At 54.9% G+C, this 26,365-nt stretch overlaps 1 protein-coding gene across 1 annotated transcript; it reads right to left on the bottom strand.

Annotated features, from left to right (window-relative positions):
• Positions 1 to 11,658: 11,658 nt before the first annotated feature.
• cops6 (COP9 signalosome subunit 6) lies at positions 11,659 to 24,826 on the bottom strand. The gene is made up of 5 exons (XM_080184989.1): positions 24,728 to 24,826; positions 17,789 to 17,903; positions 14,151 to 14,243; positions 13,302 to 13,402; positions 11,659 to 11,992 (listed from the first exon to the last, which is right to left on the bottom strand). Exons 2-5 carry the CDS (start codon positions 17,820 to 17,822, stop codon positions 11,852 to 11,854), a joined length of 369 nt encoding a protein of 122 aa, XP_080041115.1. The 5' UTR covers positions 17,823 to 17,903; positions 24,728 to 24,826; the 3' UTR covers positions 11,659 to 11,851.
• Between the last annotated feature and the right edge of the window lie 1,539 nt (positions 24,827 to 26,365).

The following is a 26,365-nucleotide window of genomic DNA, read 5'->3' on the forward strand; positions in this document are numbered from 1 at the left end:
GCAACCCGCACTGCGACGAGGAGGAAGGGGGCCAGGGCGGGGACCAGCCGCCAACGCCTGCCGAAGAGAGCCGGTACCCGGCTACCCAGGACGAGGAGGAGACTGGGCCCTATGACCCACACGATCCTGCTCGCTATGGGTACCACGAGTCGTATCAGGAACACTATAATCCCCACGGAGAGTCGCCCTACGGAGACCCCCGCGGAGAGTCGCCCTATGGAGATCCTCGTGAAGAAACACCGTACGGAGATCCCCGCGGAGATTCACACTACGGAGATCCTCGCGAAGAAACACCCTACGGAGATCCCCGCAGAGATTCGCACTACGGAGATCCCCGCGGAGATTCACACTACGGAGATCCCCGCGGAGATTCACACTACGGAGATCCCCGCGGAGATTCACACTACGGAGATCCTCGCGAAGAAACGCCCTACGGAGATCCCCGCGGAGAAATACCCTATGGATATCCCTATGAAATAGCCCCATACGGACACCCATCCGGAAATCCATACGGAAACCCTTCCGGGAACCCATACGGATCGCCGTCACCCTACGGACACCCATATGAGGGATCCCCGTATGGAAATCCCTACGGCCCCTCACCCTACGGGGATGCCCGCGCCGCCTCGCCCTACGGAGCGGCGCCATACCCGCCTCCTTACGGCCCCCGGTACCCGCCTCCTTACGACCCTCGCTACAGGCAGGAGGGGGAGGATGAGGAGGAGGAAGAGGAGGAGGGGGGCGACGAGTACTAACCCTGCTGATATTCCTGTCCTCCGAGGCAGCGGGGCGAGGGGGTTCGCCCTCTCCTCTTTGGGGATGGGGGTTGGGGGGGGCTTGTTGTGAGTTAATTTTTTTTTGAGAGAGAGGGGGGCTGCGGAAAAGCCTCTCGGGAGGTGGCGACGGGAATCCGTCCCCAACTCTTCCGACTCTCCCTTGTTTCTGCAGTTGTAACGAAATCGACCGGATTCGCTCCATCTACTTGCAGATGAGGCACCTGGACAACGTCTACGGGCTCCCCTTCCCACCCCCGTGATAAAACCTCGGTGTGGCCCCCCCCGACCAGTGGGACCAATCTAATGACCCTCGAACCTAAAACTATTCCAAATGCTCTTTAAAAGGCAAAATTGTACCCCCCCCCCACTACTACTACCACCCCCGGCAACTCGTTCCCTCTCTCCGCCACCCTCTCCCTTCAAACCTACACCCACCACATTCCCCCCTACCTTTTGGGGGAAAGATTTTGACAGTCCAACTGATCTATGCCCCTCATTATTTTACAGACCTCTATAAGATCACCCCTCTACGCTCCAGAGGAAAAAAGTCCCAGTCTCTCCAGCCTCTCCTTATAACTCAATCCATCAAAATTCCCGGTAGCATCCTAGTAAATCTTTTGCACCCTTTCCATTTATCCACCACAGATGCAATTCTCACTGGCCTGTAGTTCCCAGGCTTAAACAAAGCCACCACACTCGCCACCCTCCAATCTTCGGGCACCTCACCCATGACTATATCCCGGCTAGGGGCCCCCCCGCAATTTCCTCCCTAATTCTCCCACAACGTCCTGGCCCACACCTCATCAGGTCCTGGAAGTTTATCTCCACTGATGCGCTTTAAGATTTCCAGCCCCTCTTCCTCCATAATACGTATGCTCCTCAAGACATCGTTGACTCCGATCTAAACTACTCCCCGTCCCCCTTATCTTGAAGCTGTGCCCTCTAGTCCTGCTGTCCTTTCTAAGCGGGAAGAATCTCTCTACCTCTACCCTATCCATCCCCTTCATTATCTTATACGTCTCTATAAGATCCCCCCTCATCCTTCTAAACTCCAACGAGTACAGACCCAGTCTGTTCAGCCTCTCTTCATAGCTCAACCCCCTCATCTCCGGTATCAGCCGAGTGAACCTCCTCTGCACTCCCTCCAAGGCCAATATATCCTTGTGCAAGTGCGGTGACCAAAACTGCACACAGTACTCCAGCTGCGGCCTCTATCCCCCTCGCTATGAAGGCCAGCATCCCATTCGCCTTCTCACTGCCCCTGCAGACTGGGTTTTCTGCGACCCGTGCACCAGGACGCCCAGATCCTTCTGCACCGTAGCATTTTGCCCTTTTAAATAGTAATCCCTCCTATTATTAATGCCAAAGTGGATAACCTCACACACTCGCTAACATTAGCAAGCCTGTGAGGGTCTCTTGAAAAAGTGAGCCCCCACCCTGTCAACTGCTGCGTGGGGGTAGGCGCACCCACTGTGCTGTTAGGGAGGGAGCTCCGGGTTTTGGGCTCCGAAGGAACGCGGGAGGAGAGGTGGACACAGTCCGCCCCCACCCTCCGAGCCTGCTCCGCCGTTCGACCAGCTGGTCCGTGGGTCTCCCCCACCCCCCACCCAATCCCTGTTTTTCAAAACTATTAGTTATGTCCTGTTCAATGACTGGGTCACCCATCCCAGTTCCCGCAGACTTCCAAGGCGATCTGTGACGAGTACAGCCCTCCCGCGAGCTCGGGGCTGAACGTCCAGCCCCCTCTCTCAACCAAATACTCCCCAAACTGTAGGTAGCCAGCGTTGTTACCTTCTGCTGTGTGTAAAATGTATGTTACTGATTTCATGTATCAAAAGAAGCAAGAAATAAAATTAAAATTAAAATGAGCCTGACTGACTGTGTGAGTAAAAGACGTCTTGTGAACACAGAACACTACAGCACAAACAGGCCCTTCGGCCCATGAGTTGCACCGATCACATCCATACCTACCAGGGCCATAGAACTACCTGTAATTCCCAATCCCATTAAATCCCATATACTCATCCAGAAGTCTTTTAAAAGACCCCAACGAGTTCGCCTCTACCACCACCGACGGCAGCTCACTCACCACCCTCTGAGTGAAAAACTTACCCCTGACATCTCCTCTGTACCTACTCCCCAGCACCTTAAACCTGTGTCCTCTCGTAGTGACCATTTCAGCCCTGGGAAATAGGGTGGATTCTCAGAGGCTATCTATACCTCTCAACATTTTATAAACCTCTATCAGGTCGCCTCTCAACCTTCGTCTCTCCAGGGAGAAGAGACCGAGCTCCCTCAACCTGTCTTCATAAGGCATGCCTCCCAGTCCAGGCAACATCCTGGTAAATCTCCTCTGCACCCTTTCAATAGCTTCCACATCCTTCCTGTAGTGAGGCGACCAGAACTGCACACAGTACTCCAAATGGGGTCTGACAAGGGTCTTATAAAGTTGCAGCATTACCTCCCGACTCCTAAACTCAATCCCTCGATTAATGAAGACCAGTACACCATACGCCTTCCTGACCACATCCTCCACCTGCGAGGCCGATTTAAGAGTCCTATGGACCCGGACCCCAAGATCCTTCTGCTCCTCAACACTGCTAAGACTCCTACCCTTGATATTATACTCCTTCATCCCACTGGACCTGCCAAAATGGGCCACTACACATTTATCCGCGTTGAAGTCCATCTGCCACTTCTCCGCCCAGTCCTGCATCCTATCTATGTCCTGCTGCAACTTCTGACATCCCTGCAGACCATCCACAACACCACCAAACCTTCGTATCGTCGGCGAACTTACTAACCCATCCCTCCACCTTCCTCATCCAGGTCATTTATGACAAACAGCAAGGGTCCTAGAACAGATCCCTGGGGCACTCCACTGGTGACCGACCTCCATGCAGAAAAAGACCCATCCACAACCACTCTCTGCCTTCTGCAGGCAAGCCAGTTCTAGATTCACCAAACCCCTCGGATCGCCATCCCCTCTCCCCTTCTCAAGAAGTCTTGTGTGGGGGAACCTTACCCAACGCCTTGTTGGACAATTGGGCTCCGTTCTTGCACCGTTGGAGCTGCAGTCATCCGCTCTGGCCACTGGAGACTCCCCCCTGAGCCGGTTCAGGAGTCTCTGAGCTGTTGTGGGCAAGGTTTTAGAAAAAATTATTAGGGATAGGATTTATAGTTATTTGGAGTGTAATGAATTGATTAGAAATAGTCAGCATGGTTTTGTAGCAGGTAGGTCGTGCCTTACTAACCTTATTGAGTTTTTTGAGAAGGTGACCAAAGAGGTGGATGGGGGTAAGGCAGTTGACGTGGTATACATGGATTTTAGTAAGGCGTTCGATAAGGTTCACCATGGTAGGCTTCTGCAGAAAATGCAGATGTATGGGATTGAGGGTAATCTAGGAAGTTGGATCAGGAATTGGCTATCAGATAGGAGACAGAGGGTGGTGGTGGATGGTAAATATTCATCATGGAGTACAGTTACGAGTGGTGTGCCTCAGGGATCTGTTTTGGGGCCACTGTTGTTTGTAATTTTTATTAATGATCTGGATGAGGGTATAGTTGGGTGGATTAGTAAATTTGCTGATGACACCAAAGTTGGAGGTGTGGTAGATTGTGAGGAAGGGTGTCATAGTCTGCAGGGAGACTTAGATAGGTTGCAGAGCTGGGCCGAGAGGTGGCGGATGGAATTTAATGCGGAGAAGTGTGAGGTAATTCACTTTGGTAGGAGCAACAGATGTGTCGAGTATAGGGCTAACGGGAGGACTTTGAATAGTGTGGATGAACAGAGGGATCTAGGTGTGTGTGTACATAGATCCCTGAAAGTTGGGAATCAAGTAGATAAGGTTGTCAAGAAGGCGTACGGTGTCTTGGCGTTTATTGGTAGGGGGATTGAATTTAGGAGTCGCAGTGTAATGTTGCAACTGTACACTACTCTAGTGCGGCCGCACTTGGAGTACTGTGTGCAGTTCTGGTCCCCGCATTACAAGAAGGATGTGGAGGCGTTGGAGAGGGTGCAGAGGAGGTTTACTAGGATGTTGCCTGGTATGGTGGGGAGGTCCTATGAGGAGAGACTGAGGGATCTAGGGTTGTTTTCGTTGGAAAGAAGGCAGCTAAGAGGGGATCTTATTGAAACATATAAGATGATTAGAGGTTTAGATAGGGTGGATAGTGATAGCCTTTTTCCTCGGATGGAGAAAGCTAGCACGAGGGGGCATGACTTTAAATTAAGGGGGGGTAGCTACAGGACGGATGTCAGGGGTAGGTTCTTTACCCAGCGGGTGGTGAGGGATTGGAATGCCCTGCCTGCTGCAGTTGTAGATGCGTCTAGTTTGGGGGCGTTTAAGAGATCTCTGGATAGGTTTATGGACGAAAAGGGATTGGTATAGGCTAGTGGGTCATTGTTTTTGTAACTGGTCGGCGCAACATCGTGGGCCGAAGGGCCTGTTCTGCGCTGTAATGTTCTATGTTCTATGTTCTATGTTCTATGTTCCTGTAGCCATGGCGCGTATACAACTCGTCCAGTTCCGTTTCTGGTCAACGGTAACCCCCCCTCCCCCTCCCCCAGCCCCCGGGAACGCCAAGGGGAGACGGTTAGATTCTCTCCTGTTGGAGGGGTCATTGTGGCATTCACTGTGGCACCGTGTTGGCAGTTGGCCCCTCCCCATGTAAGTGCCACGAGGTAGTGTCGGGACCCCCCCCCCAGGCTGCAGGTTCCCGGTGACGTTTGATACTGGACGTTCAGGAGTGGGACCCTGCCCCGTAGAATGGCCTCTTCAGTCTGCGCCCAACACAATCCCACCCACCCCCCACATCCCCGCCCCCCCCCCCACATCCCACCCCCCCCCCAGCCCCCAAATCCCCGCCCCCCCCACATCCCTCCCCGCCCCTCCCCCCCCACCCCCCCACCCCCGCCCCTCCCCCCCACCCCCGCCCCTCCCCCCCACCCCCCACATCCCCGCCCCCCCCAGCCCCCACATCCCCGCCCCCCCCACATCCCCCCCCCCCCCGCCCCCCCCCGCGTTTTACCCCTAGCTGGTCCCGCTGACCCTCAGGGGCCAATCTGTGCCCAGCCCTCGGGGAGGAAACCCAGGTGGATGTGGGGGGAGAACGTGCAACCTCCGCACAGTCACCCGAGCCGGGAATCAAACCCTGGGAGGCACCAACCCACTGCGCCACCCCCAAGGAAGTCGGGGCAGGGGTGGGGGGGGGCGGTGGGCTAAGGCAGCTTGGAACTTTCACCTCTCGCCCCGTCTCAGATCCGTGTGGCACTGGCACATTCTCCCACCCCCCGAAAGTCAGGGTGTTCCCAATGGCGCACACACAGAAGGAGTAAATTATTTCCCAATTCAGTCACTCTTGGCTATGGTTTATTTTTGGCTGGTTTCTTTCCCCTCCTCTCAAAGCCTTTGCCAGCTCTGCGTTTCTCCGTGTGTGTCTGTTTCCCAGTTCAGGTGGAGCCCACCTCCTTTCCCCCCCCAGTACGCGTGGCCAAATTAAGCAGATTTTCCACAGCAGCGCTCTTTACAGACGCGCTGACCTCCTGCCTTCTAATACAGCCCACGTCCAACTCAGCACCAGCCCTGCCTCTGCACTCGTTCTGCTCTCTCTCACACCTTCCCCCCCCTCACTGCTTTCCTCAGTCCCTCGCCATTCGATCTGGTGTCCCGGCACCTTCTCCCCCCTCCTCACCCTCGGGCAAGTTTACTTAAGAACATAAGAAATAGGAGCAGGAGTCGGCCATCCAGCCCTTCGAGCCTGCCCCGCCATTCAATAAGATCATGGCTGATCTGATAGTGGATCAGTTCCACTTTCCCGCTTTGTCCCCTTAATTCCCCTGTCTATCAGAAACCTATCTACCCGTGACTTAAATATATTCAGCGAGGCAGCCTCCACCACTTCAACAGGCAGAGAATTCCAGAGATTCACCACCCTTTGAGTGAAGAAGTTCTTCCTCAACTCTGATCTAAACTGCCCCCCTTTATCTTGAGGCTGTGCCCTCTAGTCCTGCTGTCCTTTCTAAGCGGGAAGAATCTCTCTATCTCTACCCTATCCATCCCCTTCATTATCTTATACGTCTCTATAAGATCCCCCCTCATCCTTCTAAACTCCAACGAGTACAGACCCAGTCTATTCAGCCTCTCTTCACAGTCCAACCCCCTCAACTCCGGTATCAGCCTAGTGAACCTCCTCTGCACTCCCTCCAAGGCCAAAATATCCTTGCATAAGTGCGGTGACCAAAACTGCACACAGTACTCCAGCTGCGGCCTCACCAGTGCCCTGTACAGTTGCAGCAAGACCTCCCTGCTTTTATATTCAATCCCCCTCACTATAAAGGTTCCTCCCCCCCCCTCCCCCACCCACACCCCCTCAGTCCAAAGATGTGTGGGTTAGGTTGATGGGCTGTGCTAAATGATCCTATGATATCAGGGGAATAAACAGGGTAAAGATACGGGGTTATCTGGACTGCTGAAACCTGTGATAAGGCATTGACAGACTGCAGGAGGCCATACAGTGTGAGGGCAGAGCGGTGAGCACTTGGGTTGTGTGACAGTGCCGAGACTGCGCGGGTTTACGCTAGTACGAGAGGTTATTGCAGAAGGTCAGGGGGCATGGAGTTGGGGGTAGGGTGTTAGCGTGGATAGAGGATTGGCTGTCAAATAGGAGGCAGAGAGTGGGGGTCAATGGGTGCTATTCGGATTGGCGGATGGTGACTAGTGGAGTGCCCCAGGGGTCGGTGCTGGGGCCTCAGCTATTTACCATTTATATAGATGATCTGGAGGAGGGAACCGAGTGTAGGGTGTCGAAATTTGCTGATGACACCAAGATTGGGGGAATGGCAAATTGTGCGGAGGGTGTGGAGAGTCTGCAGAAGGATCTAGATAGGCTGGGCGAATGGGCCAGGAAATGGCAAATGGAATTTAATGTTGGCAAGTGTGAGGTGGTCCACTTTGGTAGGAATAATGGTAGGAAGGACTATTACTTACGTGGCGAAAAACTGCAGCAGGCGACGGTGCAGAGGGACCTCGGGGTCCTTGTGCATGAGTCGCAAAAACCCAGCTTGCAGGTGCAGCAGGTGGTCAGGAAGGGCGAATGGGATGCTGGTCTTCATAGCGAGGGGGATTGAATATAAAAGTAGGGAGGTCTTGCTGCGGCTGTATAGGGCATTGGTGAGGCCGCAGCTGGAGTACTGTGTGCAGTTTTGGGCGCCGCACTTACGCAAGGATATTTTGGCCTTGGAGGGAGTGCAGAGGAGGTTTACTAGGCTGATGCCGGAGTTGAGGGGGTTGAGCTATGAGGAGAGGCTGAATAAACTAGGCTTGTACTCGTTAGAGTTTAGAAGAATGAGGGGAGATCTCATTGAGATGTATAAGATGATGAATGGGATGGATAGGATAGAGGTGGAAAGACTCTTCCCGCTCAAAAAAGACAGTAGGACTAGGGGGCACAGCCTCAAGATAAAAGGGGAGGCGGTTTAGAACGGAGTTGAGGAGGAACTTCTTCACTCAAAGGGTGGTGAATCTCTGGAATTCTCTGCCCGTTGAAGTGGTGGAGGCTGCCTCGCTAAATATTTTTAAGACGCGGGTTGATGGGTTTTTGATAGGAGAGGGGATTAAGGGTTATGGGGAGAGGGCGGGAAAGTGGAACTGAGCAGCGACAGATCAGCCATGATCTTATTGAATGGCGGGGCAGGCTCAAAGGGCTGGATGGCCTACTCCTGCTCCTATTTCTTATGCTCTTAAACTAGGCTTGTACTCGTTAGAGTTTAGAAGAATGAGGGGAGATCTCATTGAGACGTATAAGATGATGAATGGGATGGATAGGATGGAGGTGGAGAGACTCTTCCCGCTCAGAAAGGACAGTAGGACTAGGGGGCACAGCCTCAAGATAAAGGGTGGCGGGGGGAGGGGGGCGGTTTAGAACGGAGTTGAGGAGGAACTTCTTCACTCAAAGGGTGGTGAATCTCTGGAATTCTCTTAGGGCTAATGGAAGGACTCTTGGTTGTGTTGACGAGCAGAGAGATGTCGGGGTACATGTGCATAGATCCCTGAAAGTTGGCACCCAGGTTGTTAAGAAGGCGGACGGTGTGTTAGCTTTTATTGGGAGAGGGATTGAATTTCGGAGCCGTGAGGTCATGTTACAACTGTACAAAACTCTGGTGCAGCCGCACTTGGAGTATTGTGTACAGTTCTGGTCACCGCATTATAAGAAAGATGTGGAGGCATTGGAAAGGGTGCAGAGGAGATTTACCAGGATGTTGCCTGGTATGGTGGGAAGGTCTTATGAGGAAAGGCTGAGGGACTTGAGATTATTTTCATTGGAGAGAAGAAGGTTACGAGGTGACCTAATTGAGGCATAGAAGATGATCAGAGGGTTAGATAGGGTGGACAGTGAGAGCCTTTTTCCTCGGATGGCGATGGCTAACACGAGGGGACATAGCTTTAAATTAAGGGGTGGTAATTATAGGACGGATGTCAGAGGTAGGTTCTTTACTCAGAGGGTAGTAAGGGCGTGGAATGCCCTGCCTGCAGCAGTTGTGGACTCGCCAACTTTAAGGGCGTTCAAATGGTCAGTGGATAGGCATATGGATAAGATTGGAATAGTTTAGGTTAGAGGGTCATTAGATTGGTTCCAGTGGTCGGGGACACACCGAGGGCCGGAGGGCCTGGACTGGGCTGGGATGTTCTAATCTCCAATGTCATTCCTGTGAAATGGGCGGAAGGTCAAAAATCTTCAATAAAACACAGTTCTCCAGCTGAGATCTAACCAAGGCTCTGTACTGTTCCAAAGCAGGTTTCATCCTTAAAATATTCCAACAATAAAATTCAACATCAAGCAGTGTTTAACAGCTCAAGGTGCGGCACACAGAGAGCGATAGAAACTAAACTCAACAGGAGATTTTGGGGGCGGTCATCCACATGTTTTGCCGTCATTAGATTTAGGAGCGTTCGAGAAGACCTACAGAGTTGAAGGAGGCCATTTGGACACTAAGGGGCAATTTAGCACGGCCAATCCACCCTAACCTACACATCTTTGAACACTAAGGGACAATCTCTCTTCCACCTTCTTCCGTCAGGGAAAAGATAAAGGGCTGAGGTCCCGTACCGACCGACTCAAGAATAGCTTCTTTCCTGCTGCCGTCAGACTTTTGAATGGACCTACCTCATATTAAGTTGATCTTTCTCTACACCCTAGCTATGACTGTAACACTACATTCCCCACTCTCTCCTTCTCTGTGTATGGCGCGCTTTGTCTATACAACACCACAAACAAAAATTTTCGCTGTATACTAAGAGATGTGACAATAATAGATCAAATCAAAAATTTAGCATGGCCAATTCCCCCTAAGCTACACACTGTTGGACTGAGAAGGGAAACCGGAGCGCTCAGACGAAACCCATGTGAAGATGGGAAGCTCCACACAGGGTGACCCAAACTGGCAGTTGAACCAGGGTCCCTGGCACTGTGAGACAGCAGCGTGAACCACGGTGCCAACCCAAAGAGAAAATAAAAGGGAAAGAACAGTTATAGAACATTCCAGCGCATTACAGGCCCTCGATGTTGGTCCGACCAGTGGAACCAATCTAATGACCCTCTAACCTCAACTATTCCAATGGTGAGAATTCCAGAGCTCAGGGCCTGGGCGCCCTGGGAGTTAGGACGTAGGCAACAAGGATCGTGAAATGGACCCGAGTTGACAGAGCGGGAGAAGGTGGAAGGTCGGCTAGCAAAGTTCTGGAATAGTTAAGTCCGGCTTGGGGAACTGGAGCTGACGGAGGGTGAGCGAGAGTGGAGAGGACAGCCGAGGGAGGCAAAAAGGTGGAGAACAGTGCGGGGGGGGGGGGAACGCATGGGAAAAGGGAGTTGGTGGAATGGAGGGGCCAAACATGGGGAACAATCATCTCTCACTAATCGAATTGAGTTTTTTTGAAGGGTTAACCTAGAAGGTAGATAAGGGCAGTGCAGCTGATGTTGTCCACATGGATTTTGACAAGGTTCCGCACGGTAGGTTGTTGTATAAAGTTAAATCTCACGGGATGAGGTATCTAAATGGATACAAAATTGGCTTCTTGAACCAGGGCAGGACTTACTCAGTTAATGGTCGGGCGTTGGGGAGAGAGTTACAGAACAAAGAGATCTCGGGGTACAGGTTCATAGCTCCTTGAAAGTGGAGTCACAGGCGGACAGAGTGGTGAAGAAGGCATTCGGCATGCTTGGTTTCATCGGTCAGAACATTGAATACAGGAGTTGGGACATCTTGTTGAAGTTGAACAAGACATTGGTAAGGCCACACTTGGAATACTGTGTACAGTTCTGGTCACCCTATTATAGAAAGGATATTATTAAACTAGAAAGAGTGCAGAAAAGATTTACTAGGATGCTACCGGGACTTGATGGATTGAGTTATAAGGAGAGGCTGGATAGACTGGGACTTTTTTCTCTGGAGCGTAGGAGGCTGAGGGGTGATCTTATAGAGGTCTATAAAATAATGAGGGGCACAGATCAGCGAGATAGTCAATATCTTTCCCCCAAAGGTAGGGGAGTCTAAAACTAGAGGGCAGAGGTTTAAGGTGAGAGGGGAGAGATACAAAAGTGTCCAGAGGGGTAATTTTTTCACCCAGAGGGTGGTGAGTGTCTGGAACGAGCTGCCAGAGGCAGTAGTAGAGGGGGGTACAATTTTATCTTTTAAAAAGTATTTAGATAGTTATATGGGTACGATGGGTATAGAGGGATATGGGGCCAAATGTGGGCAATTGGGACGAGTTTAGGGGTTTAAATAAAAAGCACAGCATGGACAGGTTGGGCTGAAGGGCCTTTTCCCGCTGTAAACCTCTGTGACTCGAACAGACCGATAAGTGACTGCAGTCAGGCACCCGGGAATCCTTTAGAAATTTATTACTCATGCACAAACTTGAAACCCAGCGGAAACGAACATCGAGCCCACGCGCGCGCGCAGCCAAAACTGCAACTGAGGCAGTGAGCAAGTGAATCTCGGCCGTCAGTCAAACAGGGCGAGCCTGTCGCAGGGCTGGTCTGGGGAGGGACGGGAAGAGAAGCCCAGCAGCAGCTGATCAGAAAAACAGTCCTCTCATTCGCCGACCAATGCCCTGCCGATCGTACAGGATGTTGAACTTGTTCACGAACTGGTTCATGGTGTTACACGCCTTGGTGATGGTGCCCAGGTAAGCCATTAATCCCACATCGTTACATTGCTGAGGGACAGAGAGAGACAGCAGTGAGAACACAGTGACGTCTGATCGAGAAAGCTTCGTACTATCGCGGGGTCTCGCTATCTAACCCCACCCACCTGCCCAGGCCTGGTTTCCCCGCTCTTGCAATAATCAGGTACAAAAAAGGTAACAAGAGTGAGGGGGATTGAATATAAACGCAGGGAGGTCTTGCTGCAACTGTACAGGGCACTGGTGAGGCCGCAGCTGGAGTACTGTGTGCAGTTTTGGTCGCCGCACTTGTGCAAGGATATTTTGGCCTTGGAGGGAGTGCAGAGGAGGTTCACTAGGCTGATACCGGAGATGAGGGGGTTGGACTATGAAGAGAGACTAAATAGACTGGGTCTGTTCTCGGAGTTTAGAAGGATGAGGGGGGATCTTATAGAGACGTATAAGATAATGAAGGGGATGGATAGGGTAGAGGTAGAGAGATTCTTCCTGCTCCGAAAGGACAGCAGGACTAGAGGGCACAGCCTCAAGATAAGAGGGGGGGGGGTGCAGTTTAGATCGGAGTTGAGGAGGAACTTCTTCACTCAAAGGGTGGTGAATCTCTGGAATTCTCTGCCCGTTGAAGTGGTGGAGGCTGCCTCACTGAATATATTTAAGTCCCGGGTAGATAGGTTTCTGATAGACAGGGGAATTAAGGGGAGAAAGCGGGAAAGTGGAACTGATCCACTATCAGATCAGCCATGATCTTATTGAATGGCGGGGTAGACTCGAAGGGCTGGATGGCCGACTCTTATGTTCTTGAATCTGCAACAACCACAATCCCACCCAGGCCCTACCCCCCCATATCCCTACCCACTTTAACCCACTAATCCCTCTAACCTACACATCCCTGGACACACTAAGGGGCAATTTCTTAGCACGGCCAATGCACCCTAACCTACACATCTTTGTGGGAGGAAACTGGAGCATGCGGAGGAAACCCATGCAGACACGGGGAGAATGTGCAGACTCCACACACAGACAGTGACCCGAGGCTGGGAATCGAACCCGGGACCCTGGAGCTGTGAGGCCGCACCGTGTCGCCCGTTATTCTGATTAAGAGTTGCTGAAGAGCAGATTGTGCCACTCTGCGCACACACCTTGAACAGATTATAAAAGCCAGGTACTCCCCTCGGTGTTAGCTCTGTAAGCGTGGGGGGGAAATCTACCTCCCCTTTATCAAATCGAACGCCTCCTCCCTGTCTCCCCCCCACGCCAAAACCAGGGCTCAGAGCCGAGAGGGAGGGGCTCACTCTGCCGCGGTTACAGCCCAAACCGGGGAGCGGCTCCCAGACCGGTGACTTACATCGTAAAAGTCCGTCTTAAACTTGTCAGTGCTGAGGACAGGTAGCCGGTGACACAGAGCATAGGCCTCGCGCAGGATCTCATGGTTGAACGGCACTTCACCTATCAGGAAACATAAATGGGTTAGAGGGTGGGAGGGCAATCGACAAACCAGCAGCGCCACGTACCCCAAGCCCGACCTCGTCACGGTCACCCCTCCTCACCCACCCCATGGAACGGAAGAGACCCGAGTCTGCACCGACCCTCTGACAGAGCACCCAACCGAGGCCCCCACACCCTGCCCGCGTGTAAGCCCCGTGCCCTCTGCGCGGTCTGTCTACCTCTCTGGACAGAGGAGGAAACCCACGCAGACACGGGGAGAATGTGCAGAATCGAACCCAGGTCCCGAGCGCCAGCCACCGTGCCACCCCCTCCTCGCACATTACCCTACATTGACCCCTCAGACCACCCTCCCCCCAAAACACCCATGCCACAGTTCCCCAAGCTCTTACGCTGCGCTACACCAAACCAGAGACGCCTGCCCCCTCCCGCCCCTTCCCAGGCACCCCCCACATGACTGGACAGCACGGTGGTTAGCACCGCTGCCCCACGGGAGCCGGATTGCTGCGCCAACTCCACACGTTCTCTCCGTGGGTTCTCCCCCCACCCCGGTGCTGGTTCGAACCGTGCTCCAGTTCTCCCTCAGCGTACCCCGAACAGGTGCCGGAGTGTTGGCAACTCGGGCGGGGGGGATTTTATTGCAGCGTTACCAACGTGTGACGCTGATCCTGAGAGCTGGCACTGGTGTCCCGGCCCCTGGGTGAGACAGGGCAGCGTTTGGCACAGTGGGGGGGGGGGGGGTGTCTCTTACCAGACTCTACAGCTTTGACGTATTCCAGGATGACCCTCACGCGACTGTGTAGCATCTTGATGGCGCTGTGCTGAGCAATCAGGTGTTCAGCTACTGCAAACGTTAGACAGATAAGATCATAAGAAATAGGAGCAGGAGTCGGCCATCCAGCCCCTCGATCCTGCCCCGCCATTCAATAAGATCATGGCTGATCTGATAGTGGATCAGTTCCACTTTCCCGCTTTCTCCCCTTAATTCCCCTGTCTATCAGAAACCTATCTACCCGTGACTTCAATATATTCAGCGAGGCAGCCTCCACCACTTCAACGGGCAGGGAATTCCAGAGATTCACCACCCTTTGAGTGAAGAAGTTCCTCCTCAACTCCGATCTAAACTGCCCCCCCCTTATCTTGAGGCTGTGCCCCCTAGTCCTGCTGTCCTTTCTGAGCGGGAAGAATCTCTCTACCTCTACCCTATCCATCCCCTTCATTATCTTATACGTCTCTATAAGATCCCCCCTCATCCTTCTAAACTCCAACGAGTACAGACCCAGTCTATTTAGTCTCTCTTCATAGTCCAACCCCCTCATCTCCGGTATCAGCCGAGTGAACCTCCTCTGCACTCCCTCCAAGGCCAAAATATCCTTGCGTAAGTGTGGCGACCAAAACTGCACACAGTACTCCAGCTGCGGCCTCACCAGTGCCCTATACAGTTGCAGCAAGACCTCCCTACTTTTATATTCAATCCCCCTCGCTATAAAGGCCAACATCCCATTCGCCTTCTTGATCACCTGCTGCACCTGCAGACTGGGTTTTTGTGACTCGTGCACAAGGACGCCCAGGTCCCTCTGCACCATAGCATGCTGCAGCTTTTCACCCTTTTAAACAGTAATCCCCCCTACTATTCCTGTCAAAGTGGATAACCTCACACTTGCTAACATTACACTCTGCGAGCGCACTGCCTCCCTGTGCCGGGGAGGGGAGAGTTTTAGCTGCGATACTTCAGGAATATTGACACTACCCAAGTTTCCAGTACGTACGTGCGTGCGTTTGATCTACAATTCTCAAATCTTGCCTTCAGATGCCTGACAGGATGGAAAAGGTCCGTCGCTGATTTGTGGGGGAGCGTTTCAAACATCACAACATTGCCCCAAACAGCAAGTTTGCCGCCTCTCGACCTGTGTGAATGATTCTGAGCTGAGCTGCGTATTCCTGCCACCGCGGTGCGTCTCCCAGCACACACCGGCCCCCGAGCTCAGCCCCCTCCGCACCCCCCCCGCCCCAAAACCTCTCCCACTCCCCTTCCCCCTTTGACCAGACTCCGTGCCTCCCCTCCAAAAGGGCTTGTCGACTGGCGTAGCATCACGACTGTGGCTCGATCAGTCTCGGGGTGCTGTAGGAAGGGTCGGCCACGACGCCACCCAGACTCTTATCCCCACACACACACACTCTCTCACCCCACTAACCCTCCAGATACTCGGCTCAACGCAGCACGGCCAGTCAGCCTAACCTGCACGTCTTTGCAGTGTCGGAGGAAACCCACGCGGATACGGGGAGCACGCACAACCCAGCTCTTTCAGAACACGTTCGGCAAAGTCCCACACGAGAGATTATTGCGCGAGATTAAAGCGCACAGGATTGAGGGGAGAGAGTGTGTCGAGATGGATAGACAACTGGTTGGCGGAGAGGGAACCAAGTGTGGGAATTAGTGGGTGCTTTTCAAACTGGCAGACAGTAACTGGCAGGGTGCCACAGGGAACCTGTGCTAGTGCCCCAGTTATTCACAATATGATTTAGATAAGGGATTATGGAGACCCTGGTCAGAGCCCCACTGTGCACAGTTCAGGTCACCTCACTACAGGAGGGATGTGGAAGCTATTGAAAGGGTACAGAGGAGATTTACAAGGATGTTGCCTGGATTGGGAGGCATGCCTTATGAAGATAGGTTGAGGGAACTCGGTCTCCTCCCTGGAGAGACGAAGGTTGAGAGGCGACCTGATAGAGGTTTATAAAATGTTGAGAGGAATAGATAGGGTGGATTCTCAGAGGCTATTTCCCAGGGCTGAAATGGTCACTACGAGAGGACACAGGTTTAAGGTGCTGGGGAGCAGGTACAGAGGAGATGTCAGGGGTAAGTTTTTCACTCAGAGGGTGGTGAGTGAGTGGAATCGGCTGCCGTCGGTGGTGGTAGAGGCGCTGGGAGGTCTTTTAAAAGACTTCTGGATGAGTATATGGGATCAACGGGATTGGGAGTTACAGATAGTTCTATGGCCCTGGTAGGTATGGATGTGATCGGTGCAACTTGTGAGCCGAAGGGCCTGTTTGTGCTGTAGTGTTCGATGGTCTATAATGTAATGTCTCACAGTTTACAGACGATCCCAAGTTGGGTTGGAGAGCGCAGTGATCATTCAGGATGATCTGGACAGGTTTGGGTGAGTGAGTTCACCCATGGTAGATGCAGTAACATTTGGATAAACGCGAGGTGATTCACTTTGGAAGGAAAAACAAGGCAGGTTACTTACCTGAATTGGGAGAGGGGAGTGTGCAGAGGGATCTGGGCATCCTGGTGCACCACTCGCTGACGGTAAGCGTGCAGGTACAGAGGGGGGGGTAAACCTTCATTGCGAGGGGTTGAGTACAGGAACCAGGATAGGGGTGTGCTGCTGCAATCGTACAGGGGCCTTGGTGAGACCACACCTTGATGATCGAGCGTAGTTTCGATCTCCTTTGCGGAGGAAGGACGTTCCTGCTCTCCAGGAAGTTCAGCGAAGGGGATAACAGGATGGGATTGTTTCGCTGGAATTCTGATGAAGAAAGGACTTAAAACAAAAAACGATAGCGGGACGACGCAGGGCGGGTGTTCCCAATGGTGGGGGTGGCCAGAACCAGGGGTTCCAGTCCACAGACCATTCAGGACGGAGGTGAGGAGACGTCGCTTCACCCGGTGAACCTGTGGAATTCATTCCCACGGGAAGCAGTTGATGCCAAAAGGATGTGGAGGCGTTGGGAAAAGGGTGCGGAGGAGGTTTACCAGGATGTTGCCTGGTACGGTGGGAAGGTCTTACGAGGGAAGGCTGAGGGACTTGAGGGTAGAGAGAAGGAGGTTATGAGGAGACCTAACTGAGGCAGACAAGATAATCCGAGGGTCCGATAGGGTGAGAGCCTTTTTCCTCGGATGGCGATGGCTAACACGAGGGGACACAGCTTTAAATTAAGGGGTGGTAATTATAGGACGGATGTCAGAGGTAGGTTCTTTACTCAGAGGGTAGTAAGGGCGTGGAATGCCCTGCCTGCAGCAGTTGTGGACTCACCAACTTTAAGGGCGTTCAAATGGTCAGTGGAGAGGCATATGGATAAGATTGGAATAGTTTAGGTTAGAGGGTCATTAGATTGGTTCCACTGGTCGGGGACACACTGAGGGCCGAAGGGCCTGGACTGCGCTGGAATGTTCTGAAATATTGAACGTATTGAAGAGGCGGCTGGAGCGAACGGGATCACGGGGAGAAATCAGGATTGAGTAGGGCGATCGGCCAGGAGTGTAATGAGAGGCAGAGCAGGCTCGAAAGGCCAAACAGCCTCCGCCTGTTCCTATCTTCTACATCCCTGGCACTGTGCAGTCATTCTCACCAACAGTAACAGTACCCACCCCCCCAGCCTTACCTGTGGAGGTCTCCCCTGTGCCAGTCGCGGTCATACGTGCCACGTGGTCAACGCCAATCCGTTCCGCCTCCTCCGTGGCCAAGGTGTAGGTCAGTTCAGCAAACAGCACCGTGGCCTGGGCAAAGAACAGAGGGAAGTACACGAGGGTCAGCGTTCTGCAGGAAATGGTGAGCAGATTCGGTCTCGCGGTGGGGGGGATGGACAGTGGTCAGCGATGGTCTCGGGGTGGGGGGGGATGGACAGTGGTCAGCGATGGTCTCGGGGTGGGGGGGATGGACAGTGGTCAGTGATGGTCTTGGGGGTAGGGGATGGGCAGTGGTCAGCGATGGTCTTGGGGGTGGGGGGGGATGGGCAGTGGTCAGCGATGGTCTTGGGGGTAGGGGATGGGCAGTGGTCAGCGATGGTCTTGGGGGTAGGGGATGGGCAGTGGTCAGCGATGGTCTTGGGGTGGGGGGGATGGGCAGTGGTCAGCGATGGTCTCGGGGTGGGGGGGGAATGGGCAGTGGTCAGCGATGGTCTCGGGGTGGGGGGGATGGGCAGTGGTCAGCGATGGTCTCGGGGTGGGGGGGATGGGCAGTGGTCAGCGATGGTCTTGGGGGTAGGGGATGGGCAGTGGTCAGCGATGGTCTTGGGGTGGGGGGGGATGGGCAGTGGTCAGTGCTGGTCTCGGGGTGGGGGGAATGGGCAGTGGTCAGCGATGGTCTCGGGGTGGGGGGGATGGGCAGTGGTCAGTGATGGTCTTGGGGGTGGGGGGGATGGGCAGTGGTCAGCGATGGTCTTGGGGGTGGGGGGGATGGGCAGTGGTCAGCGATGGTCTTGGGGGTGGGGGGGATGGACAGTGGTCAGCGATGGTCTTGGGGGTGGGGGGGATGGGCAGTGGTCAGCGATGGTCTTGGGGGTAGGGGATGGGCAGTGGTCAGCGATGGTCTTGGGGTGGGGGGGGTGGGCAGTGGTCAGCGCTGGTCTTGGGGGTGGGGGGGATGGGCAGTGGTCAGCGATGGTCTTGGGAGTAGGGGATGGGCAGTGGTCAGCGATGGTCTTGGGGGTAGGGGATGGGCAGTGGTCAGTGCTGGTCTTGGGGGTAGGGGATGGGCAGTGGTCAGTGATGGTCTCGGGGGGGATGGGCAGTGGTCAGAGCTGGTCTTGGGGTGGGGGGATGGGCAGTGGTCAGCGATGGTCTTGGACTGGGGGATGGGCAGTGGTCAGCGCTGGTCTTGGACTGGGGGATGGGCAGTGGTCAGCGCTGGTCTTGGGGGTGGGGGGGATGGGCAGTGGTCCGCGATGGTCTTGGGGGTAGGGGATGGGCAGTGGTCAGCGATGGTCTTGGGGTGGGGGGGGATGGACAGTGGTCAGCGATGGTCTTGGGGTGGGGGGGATGGGCAGTGGTCAGCGATGGTCTCGGGGTGGGGGGGATGGGCAGTGGTCAGCGATGGTCTTGGGGGTAGGGGATGGGCAGTGGTCAGTGATGGTCTTGGGGTGGGGGGGATGGGCAGTGGTCAGCGATGGTCTTGGGGGTAGGGGATGGGCAGTGGTCAGCGATGGTCTTGGGGGTAGGGGATGGGCAGTGGTCAGCGCTGGTCTTGGGGTGGGGGGGATGGGCAGTGGTCAGCGATGGTCTTGGGGGTAGGGGATGGGCAGTGGTCAGCGCTGGTCTTGGGGTGGGGGGGATGGGCAGTGGTCAGCGATGGTCTTGGGGGTAGGGGATGGGCAGTGGTCAGCGATGGTCTTGGGGGTAGGGGATGGGCAGTGGTCAGCGATGGTCTTGGGGGTGGGGGGGGTGGGCAGTGGTCAGCGATGGTCTCGGGGGGGATGGGCAGTGGTCAGCGCCGGTCTTGGGGGTAGGGGATGGGCAGTGGTCAGCGATGGTCTTGGGGGTAGGGGATGGGCAGTGGTCAGCGCTGGTCTTGGGGTGGGGGGGATGGGCAGTGGTCAGCGATGGTCTCGGGGAGATGGGCAGTGGTCAGCGATGGTCTTGGGGGTAGGGGATGGGCAGTGGTCAGCGATGGTCTTGGGGGTAGGGGATGGGCAGTGGTCAGTGCTGGTCTTGGGGGTGGGGGGGATGGGCAGTGGTCAGCACTGGTCTTGGGGGTAGGGGATGGGCAGTGGTCAATGCTGGTCTTGGGGGTAGGGGATGGGCAGTGGTCAGTGCTGGTCTCGGGGTGGGGGATGGGCAGTGGTCAGTGATGGTCTCGGGGGGGATGGGCAGTGGTCAGAGCTGGTCTCGGGGTGGGGGGATGGGCAGTGGTCAGCGATGGTCTTGGACTGGGGGATGGGCAGTGGTCAGCGCTGGTCTTGGACTGGGGGATGGGCAGTGGTCAGCGCTGGTCTTGGACTGGGGGATGGGCAGTGGTCAGCGCTGGTCTTGGACTGGGGGATGGGCAGTGGTCAGCGCTGGTCTTGGACTGGGGGATGGGCAGTGGTCAGCGCTGGTCTTGGACTGGGGGATGGGCAGTGGTCAGCGCTGGTCTTGGACTGGGGGATGGGCAGTGGTCAGCGATGGTCTTGGACTGGGGGATGGGCAGTGGTCAGCGCTGGTCTTGGACTGGGGGATGGGCAGTGGTCAGCGATGGTCTTGGGGGTAGGGGATGGGCAGTGGACAGCGCCGGTCTTGGACTGGGGGATGGGCAGTGGTCAGCGATGGTCTTGGGGGTAGGGGATGGGCAGTGGACAGCGCCGGTCTTGGACTGGGGGATGGGCAGTGGTCAGCGATGGTCTTGGGGGTAGGGGATGGACAGTGGTCAGCGCTGGTCTTGGGGGTGGGGGATGGACAGTGGTCAGCGATGGTCTTGGGGGTGGGGGATGGACAGTGGTCAGCGATGGTCTTGGGGGTAGGGGATGGACAGTGGTCAGCACTGGTCTTGGGGGTAGGGGATGGACAACGCCTGAGAGAGCAGCAAGCTCGGATTCACCAGGGTGAATCGAGGGTAGTTTTGAAAGTGAATTCAGGGTAGTTTTGAGGGTGAATCGAGGGTAGTTGTTTCGGGGGTGAATTCAGGGCAGTTTCGAGCAGAGATTTATGATACAGAGGGAGATTTAAATGAGCTATTCTGAGAACAGAGTGAACTAAACGGTTAAACATTTAAATACACTCAGGAAGATTAGCAATGCCAGCAAAACGTTTCTTTACAGAGAGGACTGCTGGAGCAGGAATGCAGCCCCCTACGTGGAAATAGTGCAGACAGAGCCAATTACATTGTGGAGGACAGAAAACAAATATCAGGAGCAGGGACAAATAGGGGAGGGGGATTGATACAGGGCTACGGGGAGAGAAGGGGGGGTTAGTGGGATTGATACAGGGCTACGGGGAGAGAGGGGGGGGTAGTGGGATTGATACAGGGCTACGGGGAGAGAAGGGGGGGGTAGTGGGATTGATACAGGGCTACGGGGAGAGAAGGGGGGGGTAGTGGGATTGATACAGGGCTACGGGGAGAGAAGGGGGGGGTAGTGGGATTGATACAGGGCTACGGGGAGAGAAGGGGGGGTTAGTGGGATTGATACAGGGCTACGGGGGGGGGGTAGTGGGATTGATACAGGGCTATGGGGAGAGAGTGGGGGACAGTGAGATTAATACAGGGTTACGGGGAGAGAGCGGGGACAGTGAGATTAATACAGGGCTACGGGGAGAGAGCTGGGGCAGTGAGATTAATACAGGGTTACGGGGAGAGAGCGGGGTAGTGGGATTAATACAGGGCTACGGGGAGAGAGCGGGGGGTAGTGGGATTAATACAGGGCTACGGGGAGAGAGCGGGGGGTAGTGGGATTAATACAGGGCTACGGGGAGAGAGCGGGGGCAGTGAGATTAATACAGGGTTACGGGGAGAGAGCGGGGGACAGTGAGATTAATACAGGGTTACGGGGAGAGAGCAGGGGGCAGTGGGATTAATACAGGGCTACGGGGAGAGAGCAGGGGGCAGTGAGATTAATACAGGGCTACGGGGAGAGCGCGGGGCAGTGGGATTGATACAGGGCTATGGGGAGAGAGCGGGGGGCAGTGGGATTAATACAGGGCTACGGGGAGAGAGCGGGGAGCAGTGAGATTAATACAGGGCTACGGGGAGAGAGCAGGGGGCAGTGAGATTAATACAGGGCTACGGGGAGAGAGCAGGGACAGTGAGATTAATACAGGGCTACGGGGAGAGAGCAGGGGGCAGTGAGATTAATACAGGGCTACGGGGAGAGAGCTGGGGCAGTGAGATTAATACAGGGCTACGGGGAGAGAGCAGGGGCAGTGAGATTAATACAGGGCTACGGGGAGAGAGCAGGGGGCAGTGAGATTAATACAGGGTTACGGGGAGAGAGTGGGGAGCAGTGAGATTAATACAGGGTTACGGGGAGAACATAAGAACATGAGAAATAGGAGCAGGAGTAGGCCATCTAGCCCTTCGAGCCTGCCCCGCCATTCAATAAGATCTGTCGCTGCTCAGTTCCACTTTCCCGCCCTCTCCCCATAACCCTTAATCCCCTCTCTTATCAAGAACCCATCAACCCGCTTCTTAAAAATATTTAGCGAGGCAGCCTCCACCACTTCAACGGGCAGAGAATTCCAGAGACAACGGGGGCAGTGAGATTAATACAGGGCTACGGGGAGAGAGAGCGGGGTAGTGGGATTAATACAGGGCTACGGGGAGAGAGCGGGGACAGTGAGATTAATACAGGGTTACGGGGAGAGAGCGGGGTAGTGGGATTAATACAGGGTTACGGGGAGAGAGCGGGGTAGTGGGATTAATACAGGGCTACGGGGAGAGAGCAGGGGGCAGTGAGATTAATACAGGGTTACGGGGAGAGAGCGGGGACAGTGAGATTAATACAGGGCTACGGGGAGAGAGCGGGGGCAGTGGGATTAGTTTGGGGATTGATACAGGGCTACGGGGAGAGAGTGTGGCAGTGGAATTAGTTTGGGATTGATACAGGGCTATGGGGAGAGAGTGGAGGGGCAGTGGGATTAGTTTGGGATTGATACAGGGCTATGGGGAGAGAGCGGGGGAACAGTGGGATTAGTTTGGGGATCGAGCTACGGGGAGAGAGCAGAGGGGCAGTGGGATTAGTTTGGGGATTGATGCAGGGCTATGGGATTAGTTTGGGGATCGAGCTATGGGGAGAGCACGGTGGGGGGGGACAGTGGGATTAGTTTGGGGATCGAGCTACAGGGAGAGAGCGGGGGAGGGACAGTGGGATTAGTTTGGGGATCGAGCTACGGGGAGAGAGCGGGGGAGGGACAGTGGGATTAGTTTGGGGATCGAGCTACGGGGAGAGAGCGGGGGGGGGACAGTGGGATTAGTTTGGGGATCGAGCTACAGGGAGAGAGCGGGGGAGGGACAGTGGGATTAGTTTGGGGATTGAGCTACGGGGAGAGAGCGGTGGGGGGGGACAGTGGGATTAGTTTGGGGATCGAGCTACGGGGAGAGAGCGGAGGGGAGGGACAGTGGGATTAGTTTGGGGATCGAGCTATGGGGAGAGAGACAGTGGGATTAGTTTGGGGATCGAGCTATGGGGAGAGAGCGGGGGGGGACAGTGGGATTAGTTTGGGGATCGAGCTACGGGGAGAGAGCGGGGGGGGGACAGTGGGATTAGTTTGGGGATCGAGCTATGGGGAGAGAGCGGGGGGGGGGGAGGGGACGGTGGGATTAGTTTGGGGATCGAGCTACGGGGAGAGAGCGGGGGGGGGACAGTGGGATTAGTTTGGGGATCGAGCTACAGGGAGAGAGCGGGGGGACGGGGGGGGGACGGTGGGATTAGTTTGGGGATCGAGCTACGGGGAGAGAGCGGGGGGGGACAGTGGGATTAGTTTGGGGATCGAGCTATGGGGAGAGAGACAGTGGGATTAGTTTGGGGATCGAGCTATGGGGAGAGAGCGGGGGGGGACAGTGGGATTAGTTTGGGGATCGAGCTACAGGGAGAGAGCGGGGGGACGGGGGGGGGACGGTGGGATTAGTTTGGGGATCGAGCTACGGGGAGAGAGCGGGGGAGGGACAGTGGGATTAGTTTGGGGATCGAGCTACAGGGAGAGAGCGGGGGGGGGACAGTGGGATTAGTTTGGGGATCGAGCTATGGGGAGAGAGCGGGGGAGGGACAGTGGGATTAGTTTGGGGATCGAGCTACAGGGAGAGAGCGGGGGGACGGGGGGGGGACGGTGGGATTAGTTTGGGGATCGAGCTACGGGGAGAGAGCGGGGGGGGACAGTGGGATTAGTTTGGGGATCGAGCTATGGGGAGAGAGACCGTGGGATTAGTTTGGGGATCGAGCTATGGGGAGAGAGCGGGGGGGGGGGGGGGGGGGGACAGTGGGATTAGTTTGGGGATCGAGCTATGGGGAGAGAGCGGGGGAGGGACAGTGGGATTAGTTTGGGGATCGAGCTACAGGGAGAGAGCGGGGGAGGGACAGTGGGATTAGTTTGGGGATCGAGCTATGGGGAGAGAAACAGTGGGATTAGTTTGGGGATCGAGCTACGGGGAGAGAGCGGGGGGGGACAGTGGGATTAGTTTGGGGATCGAGCTATGGGGAGAGAGCGGGGGGGGGGAGACAGTGGGATTAGTTTGGGGATCGAGCTACGGGGAGAGAGAGGGGGTGGGGGGGGGGACGGTGGGATTTGTTGGATTAGTGTTGGGATCAAGCTATGGGGAGAGAGACAGTGGGTTGTTTGGGGATCGAGCTACGGGGAGAGAGACAGTGGGATTAGTTTGGGGATCGAGCTACGGGGAGAGAGACAGTGGGATTAGTTTGGGGATCGAGCTACGGGGAGAGAGCGGGGGGGGGGGGGGACAGTGGGATTAGTTTGGGGATCGAGCTATGGGGAGAGAGCGGAGGGGCAGTAGGATTGTGTTACCAATGCCTCTCTCTTGCGAATGAAGGAAAAGGCAACCTCAGGATGCCTCACCTTACGGCACACACAGACACACGCTCTCTCTGACACGGCAGAGCTGAAGATAATTAATTCCATACCTCGCCAGCGATGATATCGATGACTGACTCGTAAACGCTGACTGGAAGCTGTGAGAGTAAGGCAAACAGAGAGAGACAGAGTCAGGCGGCACACATTTATTACCCTCAGTCTTTTTTTCTGGGGCCAACTCTTTCCCAATTAGGCCGGATCGAGCTGCGGGACCCTTCAGAACACAAACGTGCTTCCAATTTTCCAACCTGCTGCCTTTTTCCTGTAATTAGCTGCTGCATTTTCAAAGGCAGCTTCCCCACCCCCGCGCCGCTGCGTTCCAGAACCTCTCCCGCGCTGTTCCTATTTTAACTCCTTTTTCCACAACGCTGATACCCCGAGGGGCTTTTGAAGGTTAAAACGCTGCCCCCCTCCCTCCCCATCTAACCAGAACCTTCTGCTGAACCTCCTCCACCTCGCTGGGAGGTGGAACCAGCTGCCTTGTTTCTCTCTCTCTCCCCCCACACGCCCACTCTGCCGTACAGGGTGCTGGCGTACCGGAGGTGAAAGCCCCGCCGTTTTCACTGGGGGCACATTTCACACACTAACACAAGGGCCCAGTTCCTGTTACAAACAGCTGGGCTCCAGTCAGCCGCTGTGATGAGGAGCGTCGCCTGTGGGGCATTTCGGTTCACCTTCCCAAACATCGGACAAGGAAGACTCATCAGGAAGTAATTTTGTTCTTCTCAAACCACTTCACAGCCCCCCCCCCCCCGCAAACCGCCCCCCAGTAAGGCAGGAGGTGGCCATTTGGCCCATCGAACGCTACAGCACAAACAGGCCCTTCAGCCCACAAGTTGCGCCGATCACATCCATACCTACCAGGGCCATAGAACTATCTGTAATTCCCAATCCCATTAGGTCCCATATACTCATCCAGAAGTCTTTTAGAAGACCCCCAGTGCCTCTACCACCACCGACGGCAGCTCACTCACCACCCTCTGAGTGAAAAACTTACCCCTGACATCTCCTCTGTACTTGCTCCCCATCACCTTAAACCTGTGTCCTCTCGTAGCGAACATTTCAGCCCTGGGAAATAGCCTCTGAGAATCCACCCTATCTATTCCTCTCAACATCTTATAAACCTCTATCAGGTCCCCTCTCATCCTTCGTCTCTCCAGGGAGAAGAGTCCCAGCTCCCTCAACCTATCCTCATAAGGCATGCCTCCCAATCCAGGCAACATCCTTGTAAATCTCCTCTGTACCCTCTCAATGGCTTCCACATCCTTCCTGTAGTGAGGCGACCAGAACTGCACACTGTACTCCAAGTGGGGTCTGACAAGGGTCTTATAAAGTTGCAGCATTACCTCCCGACTCCTAAACTCAATCCCTCGATTAATGAAGGCCAGTACACCATACGCCTTCCTGACCACATCCTCCACCTGCGAGGCCGATTTAAGAGTCCTGTGGACCCGGACCCCAAGATCCTTCTGCTTCTCAGCACTGCTAAGACTCCTACCCTTGATATTGTACTCCTGCATCCCGTTGGTCTTGCCAAAATGGACCAATCTGCCACTTCTCCGCCCAGTCTTGCATCCTATCGATATCACGCTGCAAGTTCTGACATCACGTCTCTGACAGAGCATCTTACAAGGACCCTCTCTCCCTCACACATTTACCTTCGCTAATCCCCCCCCCAACCCACACAC

This window comes from Carcharhinus amblyrhynchos, unplaced genomic scaffold (assembly GCF_965287045.1).
Source record: "Carcharhinus amblyrhynchos unplaced genomic scaffold, sCarAmb.v2.hapA chromosome_1101, whole genome shotgun sequence".
NCBI classification, from domain to species: domain Eukaryota; kingdom Metazoa; phylum Chordata; class Chondrichthyes; order Carcharhiniformes; family Carcharhinidae; genus Carcharhinus; species Carcharhinus amblyrhynchos.